At 43.9% G+C, this 22,058-nt stretch overlaps 2 protein-coding genes across 2 annotated transcripts in view; both read right to left on the minus strand.

Moving 5' to 3' along the window:
* SGK2 (serum/glucocorticoid regulated kinase 2) overlaps positions 1-1,492 on the minus strand; it is a 51,676-nt gene extending 50,184 nt beyond the window's left edge. The window contains exon 1 of the mRNA XM_040437138.1: positions 1,370-1,492. The gene's annotated coding sequence lies outside the window, so the exon portion shown is untranslated. The remainder of the gene's footprint in view (positions 1-1,369) is intronic.
* A 608-nt stretch (positions 1,493-2,100) lies between these two features.
* L3MBTL1 (L3MBTL histone methyl-lysine binding protein 1) overlaps positions 2,101-22,058 on the minus strand; it is a 49,379-nt gene continuing 29,421 nt past the window's right edge. The window contains exons 10-22 of the mRNA XM_040437137.1: positions 20,295-20,430; positions 19,214-19,305; positions 16,211-16,362; positions 11,975-12,051; positions 11,739-11,824; positions 11,517-11,627; positions 11,243-11,357; positions 9,717-9,816; positions 8,560-8,724; positions 5,960-6,009; positions 5,680-5,825; positions 5,343-5,405; positions 2,101-2,346 (exon numbers count right to left, since the gene is read on the minus strand). Of these exons, the coding sequence (XP_040293071.1) occupies positions 2,212-2,346; positions 5,343-5,405; positions 5,680-5,825; positions 5,960-6,009; positions 8,560-8,724; positions 9,717-9,816; positions 11,243-11,357; positions 11,517-11,627; positions 11,739-11,824; positions 11,975-12,051; positions 16,211-16,362; positions 19,214-19,305; positions 20,295-20,430 (1,428 nt within the window). The 3' untranslated portion in view covers positions 2,101-2,211. The remainder of the gene's footprint in view (positions 2,347-5,342; positions 5,406-5,679; positions 5,826-5,959; positions 6,010-8,559; positions 8,725-9,716; positions 9,817-11,242; positions 11,358-11,516; positions 11,628-11,738; positions 11,825-11,974; positions 12,052-16,210; positions 16,363-19,213; positions 19,306-20,294; positions 20,431-22,058) is intronic.

Here is a 22,058-nt window from a genome sequence, read left to right on the forward strand (position 1 = left end):
TAAGCCTCAGCTCACCTGGTGTCCAAAGGAGCAGCTCTTCCTGGCATATATAGGGGGCAGTTGAGAAAATGTAGTACGAGAGCGGAGCTATTAGACAACCAATAAAGGTGTTTTACCAGTGAAATGGCAATGTTGATTGGTTGGACCTGAGTCTAAGGCATTGTATGTTGAGTTGAGTTTTAACTTGCGATGGCCCAAGAAAGACCATTGTACGCTAAAATATTGTATCCTGAGGCCATTGTATCTCGAGGGATCACTGTACCAAAGTGCTGCACAATATATTGCCCCAAAAGCTGTCCCTCTGTGGTGGTCAGGGGGCTTAGGAGGTGAGATGTGAGCCACAACAGCTGAATTCAGGAGGACAGTGTGGTCGCTGGACGGGTAACATGAGTACCTGATTCTCACAGCGTTAATTACCAATAAGAGATCATTATGTACCCGGCCAGCGGCAGAGAGGAGGGCTTGTGCGGACCCCTGGGCATCGGCCCACTGGGGAATTTCCCTGTACGGTCTATGGCTAGTCCACCCCTGCTTATGTTCCCTAAGAATAAAACAATCGGACATGCTGAAATCCAACTTCCCAATCTTCGTTTCCCCTGAAGTCTGCCGGGAAAGTCGAGGCACCTCTGTCCACATTATATGTTGCTTTTGCCTAATATCTTTCTTCAATTAAAAGATTATTCATCCACCATTCGCCTGTTCGGGGTACTTACCATAACTCCTTTCCGGACTAATGTAGCAGAGTTTGTCAGGTGGAAAGCCTTATTGTGCTTGATCTGTTTTACAAAGGACTGTAAACAAATCTACTGCATTATCTTTACTCCGAGTAGACACATTTAGCTCTGGTACATACACACCATTCATATTATTACCGCGCTAACATGCACCTAATAACGTGGTTCCATCTCTTATCCCACCGTAATTTCCACAAAAACTAACGCCATTGCTACTTTCACATTTCCGATAATCCCATACATGCTGCCAATGTAGCCGCCGCAGACCTGCTGCTGTCTTACCTCATCCGTATACTGCGTCTAACGTAGTTTTAAGCATTGATTCAACAGTTCTGGTCCAGTGGATTTGACAACCACATCGGAAGGCAGTCAGAGTGGCACAGACCCTACATATATCACATATTGCGTTGCCATGAGACGTATTTCCAACACGGCCGGTGACAGTCATTGTTTTATTACCAGCTCAGAAATAGCTTTACAGCCGCACATAGGTATCTACCTGCAGCCGTCGTGGAACAGAAGCCGTACAACACAAAAGTATTACTATTAACCCTTTTCATCATAGACACGGACACTTTGCAAAAAAATGGCTTTAACGCTGTCTGCGTCCTAACCTTTTGCATTGACATTCCTACCTGTGAAGTTCTATGTCTTGAAGGAAGGGGGGGGGTCCACTCTCACAGCCGCCTCTGACCCCGAATCACCTATAACTAATAACAAGTCTTGTTTTTGAGCTTAAGGAGGTGGGGAGAAAGTAGCCAGGAGGAGGAGGCATTGGAGGAGGTTGGTGCTGTGGAAAGAGGGGTGGGGGACAGTGTGAAGGTCAAATATATTTCTCTCAAGGAGCGCCTGGCATTTGGCTGGTTAATGAGTAACCCCTCTCAGTGTTTTGGCATTTTTACGGGCATTAAAAGTGTACAGAAATAATCCTCCTCAGACTTTCATTCAGCCAGGTGTACTTAGGACCATGAAAAAGGGTGAAGAGAGAGAGAGAGACGGCTCGAAAAAATGCAGTCTTTCACACAAATGGAGAAAAGCCAGAAAAACTGGCCGACAACACAAGTGACATTGTAGATGAAGAGTCTGGTCAGAAGGTAAACCAGGGACATGAGTCATGACATCTATGTGCTGACAGATGTAATAATCCTGGCACCCTGCAGCCAGACATTTTAATAAGCATTTATATTTCATGTTCGGTAGGGCAGGTGACATACAAAGTATGCACACAATAAAAACTGGGTCATGCAGCGCCATCTGGTGGTTGAAAGTTCTCACCACTTATCAGCTGTCTTCAAAGGCTCCAGACTGTGCAGATAGTACTCAGGTAGTACTGAAGCCCCCGGGGAATCAGCTCAGCCATGGGATTTTCAGATTCAGTGTCTCAGAAAACCATATTTGCTCTGCATAGAGGGCATTCATGTGGTAGCCTAGGACATTGGTAACGAAGGTCTACAGGATCTTTGAGCCAGTAGGTCAGTCAGTCTGTAGAGTCCTCAGTATTCTTGAACATGAGGATGGAGTTGTAAATCTTCACTGCCGGCCCCAGTTTTATGCACAAGATCTTTACAATGTCCGTCTGTGTTAGGAGCAGGAGGGCTTGTCCGTCTATCATCTGTCAGGAGAAAACAGAAGGCTGGGATTTGGTGACAATGACAATCAATACAGTAGAATGCCTTTTTGGTCAAAGGGACTCAAGGGAAGATATGTCCTGGGGCAACATCCCAGGATATACTACAGTCTAATATAGTATATCTTCCATGTACTTTATCATTTAGCTATAATATCCTGCCTACATTCAGTGCACGCTGCCTGTGCTATTCATATTGCGCCCTGCGCTGATGAATGGCAGGAAAAATACGCCTTAGACTTTTTCCATGGTGCGGGTGCCCACAGAGAGGGCTCTGAGTGCCACTTCTGGCACCTCTGCAATAAGGTTCACCACCACTGTCCTAGAAAGACGTAGGCGCCCAACACCAACACACAAAAGGACCACCTCAGGAAGGGGATAGTTTGACAGTAGCCACAGTATCCATTGGTAGTGCCTAAATGCCACCTACTGTGTCCTTCCCCCATACCTTGTAGATTGTAAGCCCTTGCGGGTAGGGTCGTCTCTCTTTCTGTACCAGACTCGTCTTGTTCATACTTATTGCAATTGTCTGTATTTATTTATGCAATTATATAGCGCTACTATATTCTGCTGCTTAGGGTATGTTCATACATAGCCGTTGAGCTGCAGCTAAAAACTGCTTCAAAACCTTCCTGCGTGATACGGTATTGTTGTGTTTTTTACAGGCAGAACACTTTTATTTAACACGGTTCAGCCGTAAAAACCATAACTGTATTGTGCCTTCACCTATGCCGTTTCAACCACACCTCAACCGCTCAGTGTGAGCATGAGGCTTGATCCTGCAGACAGATGCCCTTTAACTCTTGGCTGAGGCCTTATACACTCAAGCGTAGGCTCCATGCACGCGACCATATCGTGTATGTTCCGCATGTCCCGCCCTATGTTAAAAATGCCTATTCCTGTCTGCAAAACAGACAAGAATAGGACAAGTTCTATCTTTTTTGCAGGGTGGCGGAATGGATATACGGATGCGTACAGCTCCATTGAATCAAAAATACGGTTGCTTGCATGGGGCCTTTATTGAGATCCCACGGGCAGGGTCACTACATTTCCGTGGATACATCCATGTGGTAATGGCATGTGAAGTCAACATAAGGGTCCATTCACACGTCCGTGTGTGTTTTGCGGATCCGCAAAATGCGGACACTGGCAATGTGCGGTCCGCATTTACGGACCGCACATCGCCGGCATTTAATAGAAAATGCCTATTGTTGTCTGCAATCACGGACAAGAATAGGACATGTTCTATTTTTTTCGAGAACGGAATTGCAGACCCGGAAGTGCGGATTCGCAATTCCGGATCCGGCCAGCACATCATGCGGCCCCATAGAAATGAATGGGTCCGCAATTCCGTTCTGCAAAATGCGGAACAGAATTGCGGACGTGTGAATTGAGCCATAGTGACATGTCGCAACTGTGACGGTGCAATTGCAGAGAATCAACACACTGGATTTTTTAGTCGCAGGTGGAACACGACTTTGCCATTATAGACCCCAATATAAGTTGTGTGCAACATACTATTTGCCTGCGACATGGCTGTTCTTTACATCCAAATCACAGACCCCAAATTAGTTGCGCAACAGATATATTTCTGATCGAGCGACGCACAACGCCATGTAGCCCTAGCTTCAATAGCTGTCTGCCAAGTTACCTCATTGTAAGTGTAGGCTTGATACTTCTATAGTACTGCCATCTGCTGGAATGACATGGTACACAAACCACAACCTGCAGAGATACATGCTGTCTATAGTATATTTACACTGTACAGATGCGTCCATATTTATTGTAGGCACATTGTACATCAGCCTCTTATTACCTATGGAGAAATATTGCATATACACTAGACTGGATGACCGTTCAGCATTCGGCGCAGGCACGGTGAGGAAGGTGGCAGCCTGCGAGCGTCTTTCCCTCACCACGCCTGCGCCGAACACTGAACGGCGCGAGATTTCACCAAAGCACAGGGCTGGCAGACAGATGCGAGCGCTGCCTGGCCCTGTCAATCAGGAATTGGAGGGAGGCGACAGAGGTGGGAGAACGGAGCCTCTAGGAGCAGGAACAACGCCGACCCCCCCCCCCCGCTCCTAGAGGCTAATTCGCATATTATAAAAGTTAGATTTCGGGAGTAACAGGGGCATAGATAAAAGTAGGAAAAGACTAGTTAGGTTCAGCTGACATTAGCACATTGCGAATGTCAGCTAGCTTAATAGGGTTAAATCTGGTGACAGAATCCCTTTAATGTCAAAATTACTTACCAACGACTTGGGCTCAAATATGTATACGACATCTACTTAACATCTCTGGATAAATCTTAAATGTATTATATGTCCAGATGGCAGCCCAGCAGCAAGCAGTAAAGCCACACGCCGAATAGAAGAGCGACAACCGAGCTGATGTGCTTACGTGGCCCACTGAACACTTTGTCGTGGCCTTTCCATAATAATATCCACCCATCTGTGCTGCAGGCGTCAGGACAACTGATTCCTTTATACAATGGACACTTTTTACTTGACCTTTTGAGACAATTTTCTGCTCCGGCACCAACTGCCCGGTATCCACCCAGCAGTGACACATACAACCTAAAGATGGCACAGTCTTTAGGTCTCATGCACACGACCGTATTTTGTATCCGTGTACCCGTCTGCATTTTTTGTGAATTCCACATGGACCCATTCAGTTCTATGGGTCTGCAAAAAACTTATAGTAATGGGCGTGAGTAAAATGCGGATTGCACACAGAAGGTGGCCATATTTTGCGGATCCGTGGTTTGCGGACCCCAATACAGACACAGTCCTGTGCATGAGACCTTATGTAGGGCACACTGTCTGCGCTGCTGATGGCACTGGTGACAGGTCCTGCTGCCCCCATGAAACGGTGTGTTTATTAGATCTATCAAGGCGTTCATTATTTGGTATTGAGCAATTTTATATACTAGGACTGCCATTTTAGTAACCATTGTGACACAGAGTCGGACATCGCACCTCCTCCTTGAAAAGTCGGGCTTGGTCCTCACATCCTGTCAGCGTCTGCACGAAGTTGAACACCTAGAAAAGAAAAGGCTTGTATTTATCACAAATGAAAATCACACATCCAAAATACCGTAAGCAACGCTATTGGGGCCATTTACCAAAGAATGGTGTGTGCAGCACCAGTCTTGGTATCCCCTGCGCTGCGATGGCGGTTTGCAACTTTTTTACGCCATAAAACTGGCCCAAGGGTCACAGTAACTGACCCCCTATGTTTCCAGCATATGTTTGGTTTGCATTTTAGCCATCACTCAGCTCCAGCATGCTGCCCATAGCCTGAAGGGAAACATACCTCTTCTGTGCTCCATTTCGATACAGTGCTGGCACTGATACCAGCAACGCCAGGCAAGAGTCGGCAGTGCTGTTCCCAGCAGTGAGCAAGGGCTCGATCAGGATGGACCGACATGGCCGACATAAAGAGCGACTGGTGAACTGGGTCTAGGGACAGAGGAATGACAGAACTGCGGTATAATAGAATGAGGAGACATTTTATATAGAGATGGTTCATTTATTGTCACATGAACTTTCAGGGTTCCTTGTAGCACACTTTACGGAATCGGCTTCGTCTTTACCTTGAAAGCTGTCTTGTTGCACTCTGCGATATTTGGGAGGACGTCCAATTCTATAATGGGATATAACAGTTATTTAAGGATCATGAGGCTGTACAGTGCGACAGGATACGAGAAGGGGAAGTAACAATGTCCAGGACTCTATAATGAGGGACCCAGTTCCTGGACCCCCTGCTTCTTTTTCCAATGTCGAGATGAGACAAATACAGAAATCAGTGCAGAGCAAGAAATCTGGGATGACTCTGAACATCCTTACTATAGTCTTTCATTTTAGGCTACTCTCACACTTGCGTTTTTGTTTTCCGGTATTGTGATCCGGCAGAGGATCTCGGTACCGGAAAAAAAGGTAGAGATCCATTCAGGATGTCCTCTGTTTTTGCAGCATTCTGTTTTGTGACCGGACACAAAACTGCTGCAAGCTTCGTTTTTGTGTCCGGTCACAAAAACGGAAAAAAAAGGATCCGGCACTGAAAACAATGTAAGGCCTCTTGCACACAAAAGTCATTTTTTTCCATTTCCATACCGTTTTTGCGGATTCCATTTGCGGTCAATGGGTTCGCAAAAACAACGAAAGGTACTCCGTATGCATTCCGTTTCCGTATTTCTGTTCCGTTCAAAGATAGAACATGTCCTATTATTGCCCGCAAATAAGGATCCATGGCTCTATTCAAGTCAATGGTTCCGCAAAAAAACCAGAATGCATACGGAATGCCTCCGTATGTCTTCCGTATCCGTTCTGTTTTTGCGGAACCATCTACTGAAAATTTTATGCCCAGCCCAATTTTTTTATGTACTTACTGTTTTACCATTATTGTATGCTTCCTTTTCCGTTTGTGATATGCAAAAAACGGATCACAAACGGAAAAACTGAACGGAAACGGAACAGAAAAGGAAACACTACTGAAACAAAAAAAAATGGCAAAACGGATCAGTTTAAAACGGACCGCAAAACCATACGGTGGTGTGCAAGAGGCCTAAAGTAATGGTGACAGATCCATTTTTTCAGGAGCCTAAAAAAACTGATCCGTCATCCATTGACTTTCAATTTTTTGTATTGATTTCACACAACTGCATACTAACAGAACGGATACATCCTAATGTGCAAAATCAAAACTGATCCGTTTAATTCCGGAATTGAGATCCTCTGCCGGATCTCAATACCGGAATTAACAATGCAAGTGTGAAAGTAGCCTCAGCCATACCAGATTAATATCAACATCATTGAGCTAATATCCATGAGATGCAGTACATCTGCCTAGAACAATAGCCATCTTGATTTTCATACCCCTCCCATAAAAAAAAGTGCATACTCCCCAATAAATATAAAATAAGTACCGTACATACTTTATCAGGATATCTTAAAAACATATTAAAAACGCATAAAAATGAGTCACTGCGTGAGGAATGACGGCATTCCCTAAATACATAAGACAAAATTTACATGCAAATGACAGGATGCTCAAATCAAAACGATATGAGTATATAGTACACAGTACTTATCTGATATTGAGCAGAGTGTATGCACTTTTCTGTATATTGAGCTATAGACATGTATTACTTATTCTCTTTAACTTTATTTATCGACATTTGGTAAGTCTTTGTGGTATATTCATCTTGATTTTCATGCCTGCCCCAACCACGTTCATAGATTTTGTTTAAACAGGACCCATCGACACTCCTGATGTCTGTTTCAGGGCACTTTCACACTTGCGGCAGAGGATTCCGGCAGGCAGTTCCGTCGCCGGAACATCAGGATCCTGATCTGTCTGACAAATGCATTGAAATGCCGGATACGTCTCTCCGGTGTCATCTGGAAAAACGGATCCGGCATTTATTTTGTTTCAAATTTTTTGGAGTCTGAGCATGCGCAGACTGCAAAAACAGATCCGTTTTGCCAGAACACTCGGGGCCGGCATAAATGCATTTCAATAGGAAAAAATGCTGGATCCTTCATTCCGGCAAGTGTTCTGGACTTTTGGACGGAGATAAAACCATAGCATGCTGCGGTATTATCTCCGTCCTGAAAAGGCAAAAAGACTGAACTGAAGACATCCTGATGCATCCTGAACAGATTGCTCTCCATTCAGAATGCATTAGGATAAAACAGTTTTTTTCCGGTATTGAGCCCCTAGGACGGAACTCAATACCGGAAAAGAATAACGCTAGTGTGAAAGTACCCTTAGGCCCCATGCACGTGACCTTCTCCGTTTTGCAGTCTTCACTCCGCGGATCCGCAAAACACCAACAGTGTCCACAAAATGGACAAGAATGTGACAAACTTTATCTTTTTTTGTAGAACAGCTGCACGGACGTACGGATGTGCACAGCACACAGTCTGCTGTCTGCATCAAATCTGCAAAAAATTTATTTTACAGGAAATGACCCTTCTGAAGCATCTGTTCTTCCGACTTTGTGTTGTACTGTTACTCTGTTACCATTTGTAGATATGTCCAGTCAGTGCTGCCAGTGTCAGACTCTGCCGGGACACACCACTGTCACAAGGACCTGTTATTGCATGGGAAGCAAGTATTTACTAAAACAGACACGTCAGGAGGGGTGACAGGTCCCTCCAACGATGGACCCCCTGCACATTGATCTGTCACCTGCCATGATGTCTGGATTTCCTCCGAGGTGGCAGTGGGATAGGGTTCCTGCTTCTTGCTGGTTGCTGGTTCCGATCAGCCAGGGGACAACCAGACAGACAGTGATGAGCTGTGAATCTTCCGGTCACATGGCCAGAACCATCGCAGCCAGGAGTGGGGCACTTCCTATAGGTAGAACCAGATGAGGGATAAACGACATGGCAATCTCCAGACATTTACAAAAATTTGACCAGACATGGGTGGGAACGGGTGCTGGCCCCCTGTTTTATATTGTTTGTCGCATTGCTGTCTTATAAAAACATTTTTTATTTAAAAAAACACTATTTTTTCTGGTTATTTTATCTCCAGATTATTTTTCTTCATTCCCAGTCACTGTGATTTGTTTGAAGCCTCCTGTAAACAAGGGCGCACAATTACATTTTAGGCTCCGTTTACGCAGTGTCTTTTAACAATGGAATTTTGGATGGAATTCCGCCCCAAAAAGCTGACTCTGCCTCCCATTGTTTTTTGTGGTAGCCTGCACTGCCGTTCATGCTGCCAGCGGTTTAAAGCTGTGACCATGCCAAGAAAGGACATGGCGGACGGGTGTCGCATCGGGTGTCTTTTCATGGTTTAGCTCCATTTAATGAGGGCTAAACAGCAAGTGGGTGAAAAACCATGGCAGAACCCGGAGTGGTTTCTGGTGCGGAATATGCTGCGGATTTGCCTTTGCTTGTGTGAACAGGGACAGGGACCTTTTTAGGAATTATGTCATCTAATAGGAGAGACATAATACTTCCCTCCAAGCAGCTGCCAGCCCTCCCAGTAAAAAGCAACTTAGAGAATCTAGGAGACCATTGACACATCCCAAACTGTCACTCTACAGTAGTAGACACCAGGGTTGCCAACCGTTCAGAAATTAATAGACAGACCATAAAAATGTATGACTTTTTTCTGAGGCAGGTGGTACTTGACTAGATTATTTTGGTGTTAATTATCATCATTTTACAGCTCTCTGTAAATACTGGTAATGAGTTCTTATCAGTATATTGAGCTATAGACATGTATTACTTATAACCTTTATCATTCATTATGGTTTTCCAATTTGTCCGTAAAAAATGTTGGCTGTCCGTGATTTTGGGATAAGTTGTCCAGAAAAAAAGAAAAGAGCAGCTGACCTGTGGTGGAAACTGTATTTATTGCTTCGTGAGTGAGAAATCCCTTTACAGCTGAGAGACACACAAGCGCCCGGTGATAAGTTTGGAGAATCACGGTGTCCTGTAAAAAGAGAAGGAAGTGAAACCGAGGAAACGTATTCCGTTACTGACAGCCTGCGCTAAAGCTCGCCATACAGTCCCCATAGCTGTCGGCCGACTGCTATTCCTAAGGAACTCCCCATACACACTCATTCTCAATAAGGAAAGGGGAATATTTTGCTGCCAGACACCTATGATGGTGGATTATCTACCCTGAGAAAAAAGATTGGGCATGTTGAAATTCAACATACCTGATGTTTTTTCCACCAAACATACATTGGCTAAATACCGTATTTCATATAACTTAGGTGGTTGGCCATTCTCACCAAAATTGGCAGGTTGGACTGATTCAAAACAAGATGAATTAGGCTACTTTCACACATGCATCAAATAAATTTGCCAGGCTGTTCTGGCAGAGAACTTTTATAAAAAAAAACACGGCACTCTATAATTAATTTATAAGTTGCTTGTTTTATTTCATTTCATATCTTTTTTATATATATTTCTTTTGTAAATCCATCCAAGAAAGTAGCCACTGGCCAACGTTTCGGTCTAGTCTTAGACCTTGTTCACGGCCTAATATATAGATAGGTAAATATTTACATTAGTATATACAGTAATAGAACAGAAATAGAACCATGGTTGTCCTTGGTCCGTTATGTATTCTCCTGTAGGTTAGACATGTTCTCTCTAATTCATGTCATACCAAAGAATTACATTGTCAACATGATAACTTTCTGTTCTATTACTGTATATACTAATGTAAATATTTACCTATCTATATATTAGGCCATGAACAAGGTCTAAGACTAGACCGAAACGTTGGCCAGTGGCTACTTTCTTGGATGGATTTACAAAAGAAATATATATAAAAAAGATATGAAATGAAATAAAACAAGCAACTTATAAATTAATTATAGAGTGCCGTGGTTTTTTGATAAAATTTGGATGTACCCTTACCACAGAGCACCGCCCACCCTCCAACAAGGAGTGCCGCTCAACCCCCTTTCTTCAGTTCTGGCAGAGAACAGCCTGCCAGAGTTCTCCGGATCCAGGACAGTGCCGTGTGCCCACCGGACCACATTAACTATAATCGGATGTGGCGGGGATCCATATATCAACTGGGATTTGGTCAGACAAAAATTGCTGTACGCAATGGTTTTTGTTACGGCACTATCTGGCTATGCTGGATCCAGAGGACTCAAGCAGGCAGTTCTCTGCCAGAACAGCCAACCGGATTTCTTTGACGCATGTGTGAAGCTAGCCTTAGATTACATCTTGGATTTTGAAGGCCACATTGTAGGCAGTGCCATTCACAGCTAGTTACTTAAGAAAGAAAAATGTCATGCATTTTACGGATTGGTATCTTGTTGGGAGCGTCTCATTCTCTTTTCTGTATTTGCTTTTATTAAGACATCCACAACCGAATTATAGTGCGCAGTACTCACGGAGTGGAGTTTGCAGTGGGTGTCCTGTTCTCTGGCACCAACCCACAGGGTGTAAATCTGGGTGGTCAGCGTCCAGCCAAAAGTCATACAAATGGCTCCAGCCATCAAAGTGAACCTTGGAAGGTGGGATGGGTTGTCAGAAACCCAGGTATTAATAACCCTTCCCCGTGCCCCACAACATAAGATGGAAGCACACCAACACCCACGTAAGACATAGGCATGTAATGGGAGAGACGGAAATTTTACCCATAACGGACTGAACTCATGTATTCACCTTTATTCTGCACTCTTCCACTTCCACCACCGATGCCACCCGGATCAGTGAAGGATTCCTTCTGTCTACCGCCTCCAGCTTCATGTTGATTTTGAATCCATGTGGTGGCCGCTGCAGAAGATTTTAAGGATAAAAACTGATTATGAATGAGATACAACAAAGAGAGAAATGAGCAAATAACATTCATAGTATAGTATATATATGTACTATAGATAACATTACAGTGTGGAAGGCTCGGGCAGGCACTTCAGTGGCTCCTGTCTCCATCAGGTATTGCTCCCAGGTGAAGTTATCAGGGTCTGGATAGTCTACAGGAAGGCAGCCATGTTATTTCTTGTACTTTTAACAATAGCTTCCCCTACAAACACTATAACCCTTTTACATTTTTTTGTATGTCATAGTAGCTCAGAACTTTTTTCTTCTACTCTGTTGTCACCACAGCCCTTCTGTGTCAGTACCTTGAGGGGCGGTGAGAGGCTTCCCATGTTCTTGACACCATCCCACAGGGTGAACATAGGGACTGCTAGGGTCACACCTAGGTAAACAGAAAGAATACATCACTTAAATGCAGGAACACTTGCTTTATAACCTAAAATAATAATATTTAGCAGTAGTTTGAATGTATCCTTGGACAATCACAAAGATGCAATATTGATACAATATTTTGTGTAAGTCCCCTTTTATTTTAAAAGGGGTTGTCCATTGATAATATCCTGATCAATGACAGGGGGGTAATCAATGACAGGGGGGTGATCAGGGAGTCTATATGGGGTGATCACCACAGTCATTGATCACGCCCCTGTAAGGCTCCATTCAGACGTCCGTATGCGTTTTGCGGATCTGATCCATCTATCAGTGGATCCGTAAAAATCATGCGGACGTCTGAATGGAGCTTTACAGGGGGGTGATCAATGACAGGGGGGTAATCAATGACAGGGGGGTGATCAGGGAGTCTATATGGGGTGATCACCAGTCATTGATCACGCCCGGACGTCTGAATGGAGCCTTACAGGGGCGTGATCAATGACTGGGGTGATCACCCCATATAGACTCCCTGATCACCCCCCTGTCATTGATCACCCCCCTGTAAGGCTCCATTCAGACATTTTTTTGGCCCAAGTTAGCGGAAATTATTATTTTTTTTCTTACAAAGTCTCATATTCCACTAACTTGTGTCAAAAAATAAAATCTCACATGAACTCACCATACCCCTCACGGAATCCAAATGCGTAAATATTTTTAGACATTTATATTCCAGACTTCTTCTCACACTTTAGGGCCCCTAGAATGCCAGGGCAGTATAAATACCCCACATGTGACCCCATTTCGGAAAGAAGACACCCCAAGGTATTCCGTGAGGGGCATATTGAGTCCATGAAAGATTGAAATTTTTGTCCCAAGTTAGCGGAAAGGGAGACTTTGTGAGAAAAAATAAAAATAAAATCAATTTCCGCTAACTTGTGCCAAAAAAATAAAATTTCTATGAACTCGCCATGCCCCTCATTGAATACCTTGGGGTGTCTTCTTTCCAAAATGGGGTCACATGTGGGGTATTTATACTGCCCTGGCATTCTAGGAGCCCTAAATCGTGAGAAGAAGTCTGGGATCCAAATGTCTAAAAATGCCCTCATAAAAGGAATGTGGGCCCCTTTGCGCATCTAGGCTGCAAAAAAGTGTCATACATCTGGTATCACCGTACTCAGGAGAAGTTGGGGAATGTGTTTTGGGGTGTCATTTTACATATACCCATGCTGGGCGAGATAAATATCTTGGTCAAATGCCAACTTTGTATAAAAAAATGGGAAAAGTTCTCTTTTGCCGAGATATTTCTCTCACCCAGCATGAGTATATGTAAAAAGACACCCCAAAACACATTGCCCAACTTCTCCTGAATACGGAGATACCACATGTGTGACACTTTTTTGCAGCCTAGGTGGGCAAAGGGGCCCACATTCCAAAGAGCACCTTTAGGATTTCACCGGGCATTTTTTACAGATTTTGATTTCAAACTCCTTACCACACATTTGGGCCCCTAGAATGCCAGGGCAGTATAACTACCCCACAAGTGACCCCATTTTGGAAAGAAGGCACCCCAAGGTATTCGCTGATGGGCATAGTGAGTTCATAGAACTTTTTATTTTTTGTCACAATTTAGCGGAAAATGATGATTATTTTATTTATTTATTTTCTTACAAAGTCTCATATTCCACTAACTTGTGACAAAAAATACCACATGTGTGACACTTTTTTGCAGCCTAGGTGGGCAAAGGGGCCCATATTCCAAAGAGCACCTTTAGGATTTCACAGGTCATTTACCTACTTACCACACATTAGGGCCCCTGGAAAATGCCAGGGCAGTATAACTACCCCACAAGTGACCCCATTTTGGAAAGAAGACACCCCAAGGTATTCCGTGAGGGGCATGGAGAGTTCCTAGAATTTAATATTTTTTGTCACAAGTTAGCGGAAAATGATGATTTTTTTTTTTTTCTTACAAAGTCTCATATTCCACTAACTTGTGACAAAAAATAAAAACTTCCATGAACTCACTATGCCCATCAGCGAATACCTGGGGGTGTCTTCTTTCCAAAATGGGGTCACTTGTGGGGTAGTTATACTGCCCTGGCATTCTAGGGGCCCAAATGTGTGGTAAGTAGTTTGAAATCAAAATCTGTAAAAAATGGCCGGTGAAATCCGAAAGGTGCTCTTTGGAATGTGGGCCCCTTGCCCACCTAGGCTGCAAAAAAGTGTCACACATGTGGTATCTCCGTACTCAGGAGAAGTTGGGCAATGTGTTTTGGGGTGTCATTTTACATATATCCATGCTGGGTGAGAGAAATATCTTGGTCAAATGCCAACTTTGTATAAAAAAATGGGAAAAGTTGTCTTTTGCCAAGATATTTCTATCACCCAGCATGGGTATATGTAAAATGACACCCCAAAACACATTGCCCAACTTCTCCTGAGTACGGAGATACCACATGTGTGACACTTTTTTGTAGCCTAGGTGGGCAAAGGGGCCCACATTCCAAAGAGCACCTTTTGGATTTCACCGGCCATTTTTTACAGATTTTGATTTCAAACTACTTACCACACATTTGGGCCCCTAGAATGCCACGGCAGTATAACTACCCCACAAGTGACCCCATTTTGGAAAGAAGACACCCCAAGGTATTCGCTGATGGGCATAGTGAGTTCATAGAAGTTTTTCTTTTTTATCACAAGTTAGTGGAATATGAGACTTTGTAAAAAAAAAAAATCATAATTTTCCGCTAACTTGTGACAAAAAATAAAAAATTCTAGGAACTCGCCATGCCCCTCACGGAATACCTTGGGGTGTCTTCTTTCCAAAATGGGGTCACTTGTGGGGTAGTTATACTGCCCTGGCATTCTAGGGGCCCAAATGTGTGGTAAGAAGTTTGAAATCAAAATCTGTAAAAAATGCCCGGTGAAATCCTAAAGGTGCTCTTTGGAATGTGGGCCCCTTTGCCCACCTAGGCTGCAAAAAAGTGTCACACATGTGGTATCTCCGTACTCAGGAGAAGTTGGGGAATGTGTTTTGGGGTGTCATTTTACATATACCCATGCTGGTCGAGATAAATATCTTGGTCAAATGCCAACTTTGTATAAACAAATAGGAAAAGTTGTCTTTTGCCAAGATATTTCTCTCACCCAGCATGGGTATATGTAAAATGACACCCCAAAACACATTGCCCAACTTCTCCTGAGTACGGAATACCACATGTGTGACACTTTTTTGCAGCCTAGGTGGGCAAAGGGGCCCACATTCCAAAGAGCACCTTTAGGATTTCACCGGGCATTTTTTACAGATTTTGATTTCAAACTCCTTACCACACATTTGGGCCCCTAGAATGCCAGGGCAGTATAACTACCCCACAAGTGACCCCATTTTGGAAAGAAGGCACCCCAAGGTATTCGCTGATGGGCATAGTGAGTTCATAGATCTTTTTATTTTTTGTCACAAGTTAGTGGAATATGAGACTTTGTAAGAAAATAAATAAATAAAATAATCATCATTTTCCGCTAAATTGTGACAAAAAATAAAAAGTTCTATGAACTCACTATGCCCATCAGCGAATACCTTAGGGTGTCTACTTTCCAAAATGGGGTCATTTGTGGGGTGTTTGTACTGTCTGGGCATTGTAGAACCTCAGGAAACATGACAGGTGCTCAGAAAGTCAGAGCTGCTTCAAAAAGCGGAAATTCACATTTTTGTACCATAGTTTGTAAACGCTATAACTTTTATCCAAACCATTTTTTTTTTTTTACCCAAACATTTTTTTTTTATCAAAGGCATGTAGAACAATAAATTTAGAGAAAAATTTATATATGGATGTCGTTTTTTTTGCAAAATTTTACAACTGAAAGTGAAAAATGTCATTTTTTTGCAAAAAAATTGTTAAATTTCGATTAATAACAAAAAAAGTAAAAATGTCAGCAGCAATGAAATACCACCAAATGAAAGCTCTATTAGTGAGAAGAAAGGGAGGTAAAATTCATTTGGGTGGTAAGTTGCATGACCGAGCAATAAACGGTTAAAGTAGTGTAGGTCAGAAGTGTAAAAAGTGGCCTGGTCATTAAGGGTGTTTAAGCTATGGGGGCTGAAGTGGTTAAAAGAAAATATGGCATTTTATTGTCTGCCTAAGGCTTGGACATTAAAAACAAAGTCCTACCAATAGTCATAGGTGTCACCCCAATTGTCAAAATGCACAAGAAATCTGTCTTCTACTACATCAGTAACGCTGGCCACACATATGAGAGATGGATTCATCTTGTCCACAGCTTCTAATTTCATACCCACCCGAAAGAGGGATGGGGGAGCACCCTATTAAAGACAGAGACAATCCCAAGTATAGTGAGAATTGCTAGAAACATTAGACCAAACATTTTTATCATGCGTCCCAACCCACTAGCATTAATGATGCAATGCCAAATGGATATCCTATGAATAATAACTGAGCTCTATCATATGTCGATGAAATGTCAGTAGTCACAAGGGAAGCTCACCGGTGCTTGTAATATACACTGCTCAAAAAAATAAAGGGAACACAAAAATAACACATCCTAGATCTGAGTTAATTAAATATTCTTCTGAAATACTTTGTTCTTTACATAGTTGAATGTGCTGACAACAAAATCACACAAAAATAAAAAAATGGAAATCAAATTTTTCAACCCATGTAGGTCTGGATTTGGAGTCACACTCAAAATTAAAGTGGAAAAACACACTACAGGCTGATCCAACTTTGATGTAATGTCCTTAAAACAAGTCAAAATGAGGCTCAGTTGTGCGTGTCACCTCCACGTGCCTGTATTACCCCCCTACAACGCCTGTGCATGCTCCTGATAAGGTGGCGGACGGTCTCCTGAGGGATCTCCTCCCAGACCTGGACTAAAGCATCTGCAAACTCCTGGACAGTCTGTGGTGCAACGTGACGTTGGTGAATAGAGCGAGACATGATGTCCCAGATGTGCTCAATTGGATTCAGGTCTGGGGAACGGGCGGGCCAGTCCATAGCATCAATGCCTTCGTCTTGCAGGAACTGCTGACACACTCCAGCCACATGAGGTCTAGCATTGTCTTGCATTAGGAGGAACCCAGGGCCAACCGAACCAGCATATGGTCTCACAAGGGGTCTGAGGATCTCATCTCGGTACCTAATGGCAGTCAGGCTACCTCTGGCGAGCACATGGAGGGCTGTGCGGCCCTCCAAAGAAATGCCACCCCACACCATTACTGACCCAATGCCAAACCGGTCATGCTGGAGGATGTTGCAGGCAGCAGAACGTTCTCCATGGCGTCTCCAAACTCTGTCACGTCTGTCACATGTGCTCAGTGTGAACCTGCTTTCATCTGTGAAGAGCACAGGGCGCCAGTGGCGACTTTGCTAATCTTGGTGTTCTCTGGCAAATGCCAAACGTCCTGCACGGTGTTGGGCTGTAAGCACAACCCCAACCTGTGGACGTCGGGCCCTCATATGACCCTCATGGAGTCTGTTTCTGACCGTTTGAGCAGACACATGCACATTTGTGGCCTGCTGGAGGTCATTTTGCAGGGCTCTGGCAGTGCTCCTCCTGTTCCTCCTTGCACAAAGGTGGAGGTAGCGGTCCTGCTGCTGGGTTGTTGCCCTCCTACGGCCTCCTCCACGTCTCCTGATGTACTGGCCTGTCTCCTGGTAGCGCCTCCATGCTCTGGACACTACGCTGATAGACACAGCAAACCTTCTTGCCACAGCTCGCATTGATGTGCCATCCTGGATAAGCTGCACTACCTGAGCCACTTGTGTGGGTTGTAGACTCCGTCTCATGCTACCACTAGAGTGAAAGCACCGCCAGCATTCAAAAGTGACCAAAACATCAGCCAGGAAGCATAGGAACTGAGAAGTGATCTGTGGTCACCACCTGCAGAACCACTGCTTTATTGGGGATGTCTTGCTAATTGCCTATAATTTCCACCTAATGTCTATCCAATTTGCACAACAGCATGTGAAATTGATTGTCACTCAGTGTTGCTTCCTAAGTGGACAGTTTGATTTCACAGAAGTGTGATTGACTTGGAGTTACATTGTGTTGTTTAAGTGTTCCCTTTATTTTTTTGAGCAGTGTATATGGGGATGGCTGTTACATGCCAAATAGCCAATGCTGAACAATGGAGTTTAATGGAGTTAAGTCATATATTGATAGAAGTGTGTAAAACCTGATAAAGAATCTCTGTCAGCATGGTCAACCCTATTAAACCAGGCATATTGTCTGGTAGGATTGATTATGCTGAAGAAAACATTTTGCGGCCTCGGTACCCTCTGCATTGTTTTTGCAGACCCACTGACTTCAATGGGTCCGTGGTTCACATTTTGTGGACATGTTCTATCTTTTTGCGGAAAGGACATAGAGAAGCAGGAAGTACATGGATGATCCAATTTGCAGACCACAAAATATATATGATCATGTGCATAAGCCTTGTGCAAATTATGCAGTTTGAGCACTGAGGGGCTGGCATAGCTCTTGGAGCACCACCACTGCTATACCCCTCAGTACACACCCCTCTTCCATTTAATTGACAGGGCTAGACAGATAAGATAAAGATAAAAGTAATGATGTCTCTCCAACACTGCACGCTACAGATACAAGAAATATAACATTTTCATCAGCATGAACAACCCTACCTCGCAATATGCCTGGTTTAATAGGGTTGATTATACTTACAGAGGATGTTAACTTGGAGGATGGGATTCTATAGTCAATTTTATAGGCGTGTAAAAAAAAAAGGGGTATTTACACTTTTGACATTCATAGCATAAGAAGAAAAACTGCTACAAGAGGACATAGTTTTAAATGAGAGAGGCAAAGGTTTAAAAGTAATATCAGGAAGTATTACTTTACTGAGAGAGTAGTGGATGCATGGAATAGCCTTCCTACAGAAGTGGTAGCTGCAAATACAGTGAAGGAGTTTAAGCATGCATGGGATAGGCATAAGGCCATCCTTCATATAAGATAGGGCCAGCGGCTATTTATAGTATTCAGTATATTAGGCAGACTAGATGGGCCAAATGGTTCTTATCTGCCGACACATTCTATGTTTCTATATGCGCAGGTGGGGGTGTGATCTCTAAAGAAATTCGGGAGATCCTAACCCATGTTATTGTAGGCTGTTAACATGATTGTGAAGCAGAACTCACAATTTTTGGGGTTATAAATAAATGTTTAGGAGCAACATGAGCTTTTGTTAGTCTCAGGTAATGGGTCCAGCTGAAGTCTTCATCTTTGTATCCTACACAGAAAGATAAGATCAGATAAGAAATGTGCTAGCACAAGACACAGTAAAACGGCTCTTAAATGGGATGGAACAAGGGGCTCCTAGCACAAGTAAGAAATGGTCTGCAACATATGGAAGTTGGTGAAGGCGTGATCTTCCGCATATGCAGGCAGGAGGAATGGTTTAGCACATTTGAAGTATAGGAAACGTGTGCTCTTGCACTAAGGGAACACAACAAAGGGCTAGAGAATAAATGGTATCACATACTGTATAGGATGGCTGGAGAAAGAGGCATCTGGCACATAAGATGTCTGGTAAAGATACGGTCTGACACGTATAAGGTCTAGTGTAGATAGGGTCAGGAACATAAAAGGTCTGGTGAAGATGGGGAATGACACACAGAAAGTGTGGTGAAGATGGGGTCTGGCACATAGAAAGTCTGGTGAAGATGGGTGGGGTCTGGCACATAGAAAGTCTGGTGAAGATGGGTGGGGTCTGGCAAATAGGTCTAGTGAAGATGGGGTCTGGCACATAGGTCTGATAAAGGTGGGGTCTGACACAAAGAAGGTCTGATGAAGATAGGGTCTGGCACATCTAAGGTCTGATGAAGATGAGGTCTGGCACATGGAAGGTCTGGTTAAAAAGGAGTCTGGCACAAAGAAGTTCTACTGAAGATGGGGTCTGGCACATAAAGGGTCTGGTGAAGATGAGGTCTGCACATAGAAGCTCTGGTGAAGATGAGTGAGGTCTGGCACATAGGAGGAAATAGGAAGGGCAGCAAAGGGAAGGTTTATAAGGAGGTAGCTGGTGAAGAAAGGGTCTGGTACACAGGAGGTCCAGGGAAGGTATGCTATGGTTCTCCCTCAGAAGTTGTTAGTGTGACCATAATTGCAACAAGATATTTGAAGAGACTGGATGCAATGAAGGTTTTCATAGACCTCATAAATCACAATAGTTAAATTAAACTGCAAACAAGGTGGTAAAAACCTTTCTTTCATAATGACCTTTTGGGGGCTGTAACTTGTGTCCAGTCCTCTCACACCAACCAGCAGGGTGAATATCAGGCGAGTCGGCGTTCACCCAAAAATCATGGCAGTCTGAATACCCATCAAAGTGAACTCTTATACGAAATCCACACACCTAAAGAACATATATACATAAAAAAATAGACAAAAAAATCAACAAAAAGTGAACATATTAAAATATTAAAACAGAAGTGGCACATACAGTAGATCCCAAATGTAACACTGTGTGTGTAAATATATACTTCATGAAAATCAATAAAATTATAAACAGTCGGTCCTAGATTTAATCCTGTAAACTGGATTCGATGGTGAAACCAGTATAATTTCACATGATGAGTGGAGTAGCACTTTTGGGAAAAGATTTAATCTTGTAAAGGTTAGTGCCTTATATACACTCACCAAACAGGTACAGAAGAGAGTGGGAATACATATACCGGTAGCAAAACTACTTGGGTACGGCCCATCACATCCATATCATAATCAACATTTTATCCAGGTCTCTCTGATTCCTACTTCAGTTCCTTCATACTTGTCCCAAATAAAGGTGGCATTCCACTTTTTCCAAGTTGCAATAGAGGTGTTTCAAAGACAACACGACTGGGCATAAATCAGCTGGGACTCTGATCTGGGTTCACATCACTGTTTAGTTTTCCGTTCTTCTGATCCGTCAGAAGAACAGATGGATCCTTTATTTTGAGCAAATGTTTTGCTTATTTTGTATCAGTTTTTGTCAGTTCAGTGAGGCCGTACTGGGACGACAGTTGAGGGGAGGCCGACATGATAGGGTTTGGATGGAGGGGGCCGGCAGTGTGAGGGTTAAGAGTTTTAAAAATATGGGGGGTGGCGAGTAAGAAGGGGTGGGTTTACAGAGTAGGCTATAAGAAGGGGAGGCAATCGGCGCCATTTTAGAGTAGTAATCAAAAAAGACCAAACTCACATCATGCAGGCGGTGGAGATCCTTATCCAGCAGTTGCTCGACGCCGGGTTCGAAGCCCCTCCGGGGACCCTCCGCTCTACGGGTGGCTGGCAGGGTGGATGTCAGGGTTTGGGGCGGCCGGTGTTTCCCCGGTGCAGGCGGGGGGGACGGGGACCGGGGGTGGTAGGGAGAATGGTGATGCGGCAAGCAGGGTGTGCGACTCGGTGTCAGTGCAGACGCAGGTGGGGGGGGAGGGGGACAGACAAACCGTAGACGACGGAGCGCGGGGTGAGGTATACGTCTGTTTTGAGGGACCGCTAGGGGCACATTTGAAGCAAGAGATGCGAGAAAGGATTTGGAGGGGGGAATACGTAGAAATATTTTCCCTGCTCCCTCTGGAGAGGTTTAATTTAGATAAGGGGAAAAAGGATGACGGGAAGAAGGAAGAGGAGGAGAAACTGAGGTTTCGATTGATCCCGCGTACATTTTCCAATTGGCTCCAGGCTTTCGCGATTTTGGTCAGCGTGATTGGGGAAAGGAAGCCGGAGTGCTGTTCGTCTCTTTTTTGTTACATGGATGCGATCGGTGAGGCCTTTCGGGTATACGGGGGGACGGGCTGGCTGCGTTACGACGAGCAGTTCCGGCAGAGGATGGCGGTGCGAAGTAGCATAAGATGGGATCATAAAGATATTGGATTATGGATGCGGGTAATGGCACCGATACGGGCAGGGCAGTCCTTTCGGAATGAGTCGGGGGGGATCAGGGCAGTCGGCATTCTCGGTGGCCTCAGTGAAAGGGCTCTGCTTCCATTTTAACGAAGGGAATTG

This window comes from Bufo bufo, chromosome 6 (assembly GCF_905171765.1).
Source record: "Bufo bufo chromosome 6, aBufBuf1.1, whole genome shotgun sequence".
Lineage (NCBI taxonomy): Eukaryota > Metazoa > Chordata > Amphibia > Anura > Bufonidae > Bufo > Bufo bufo.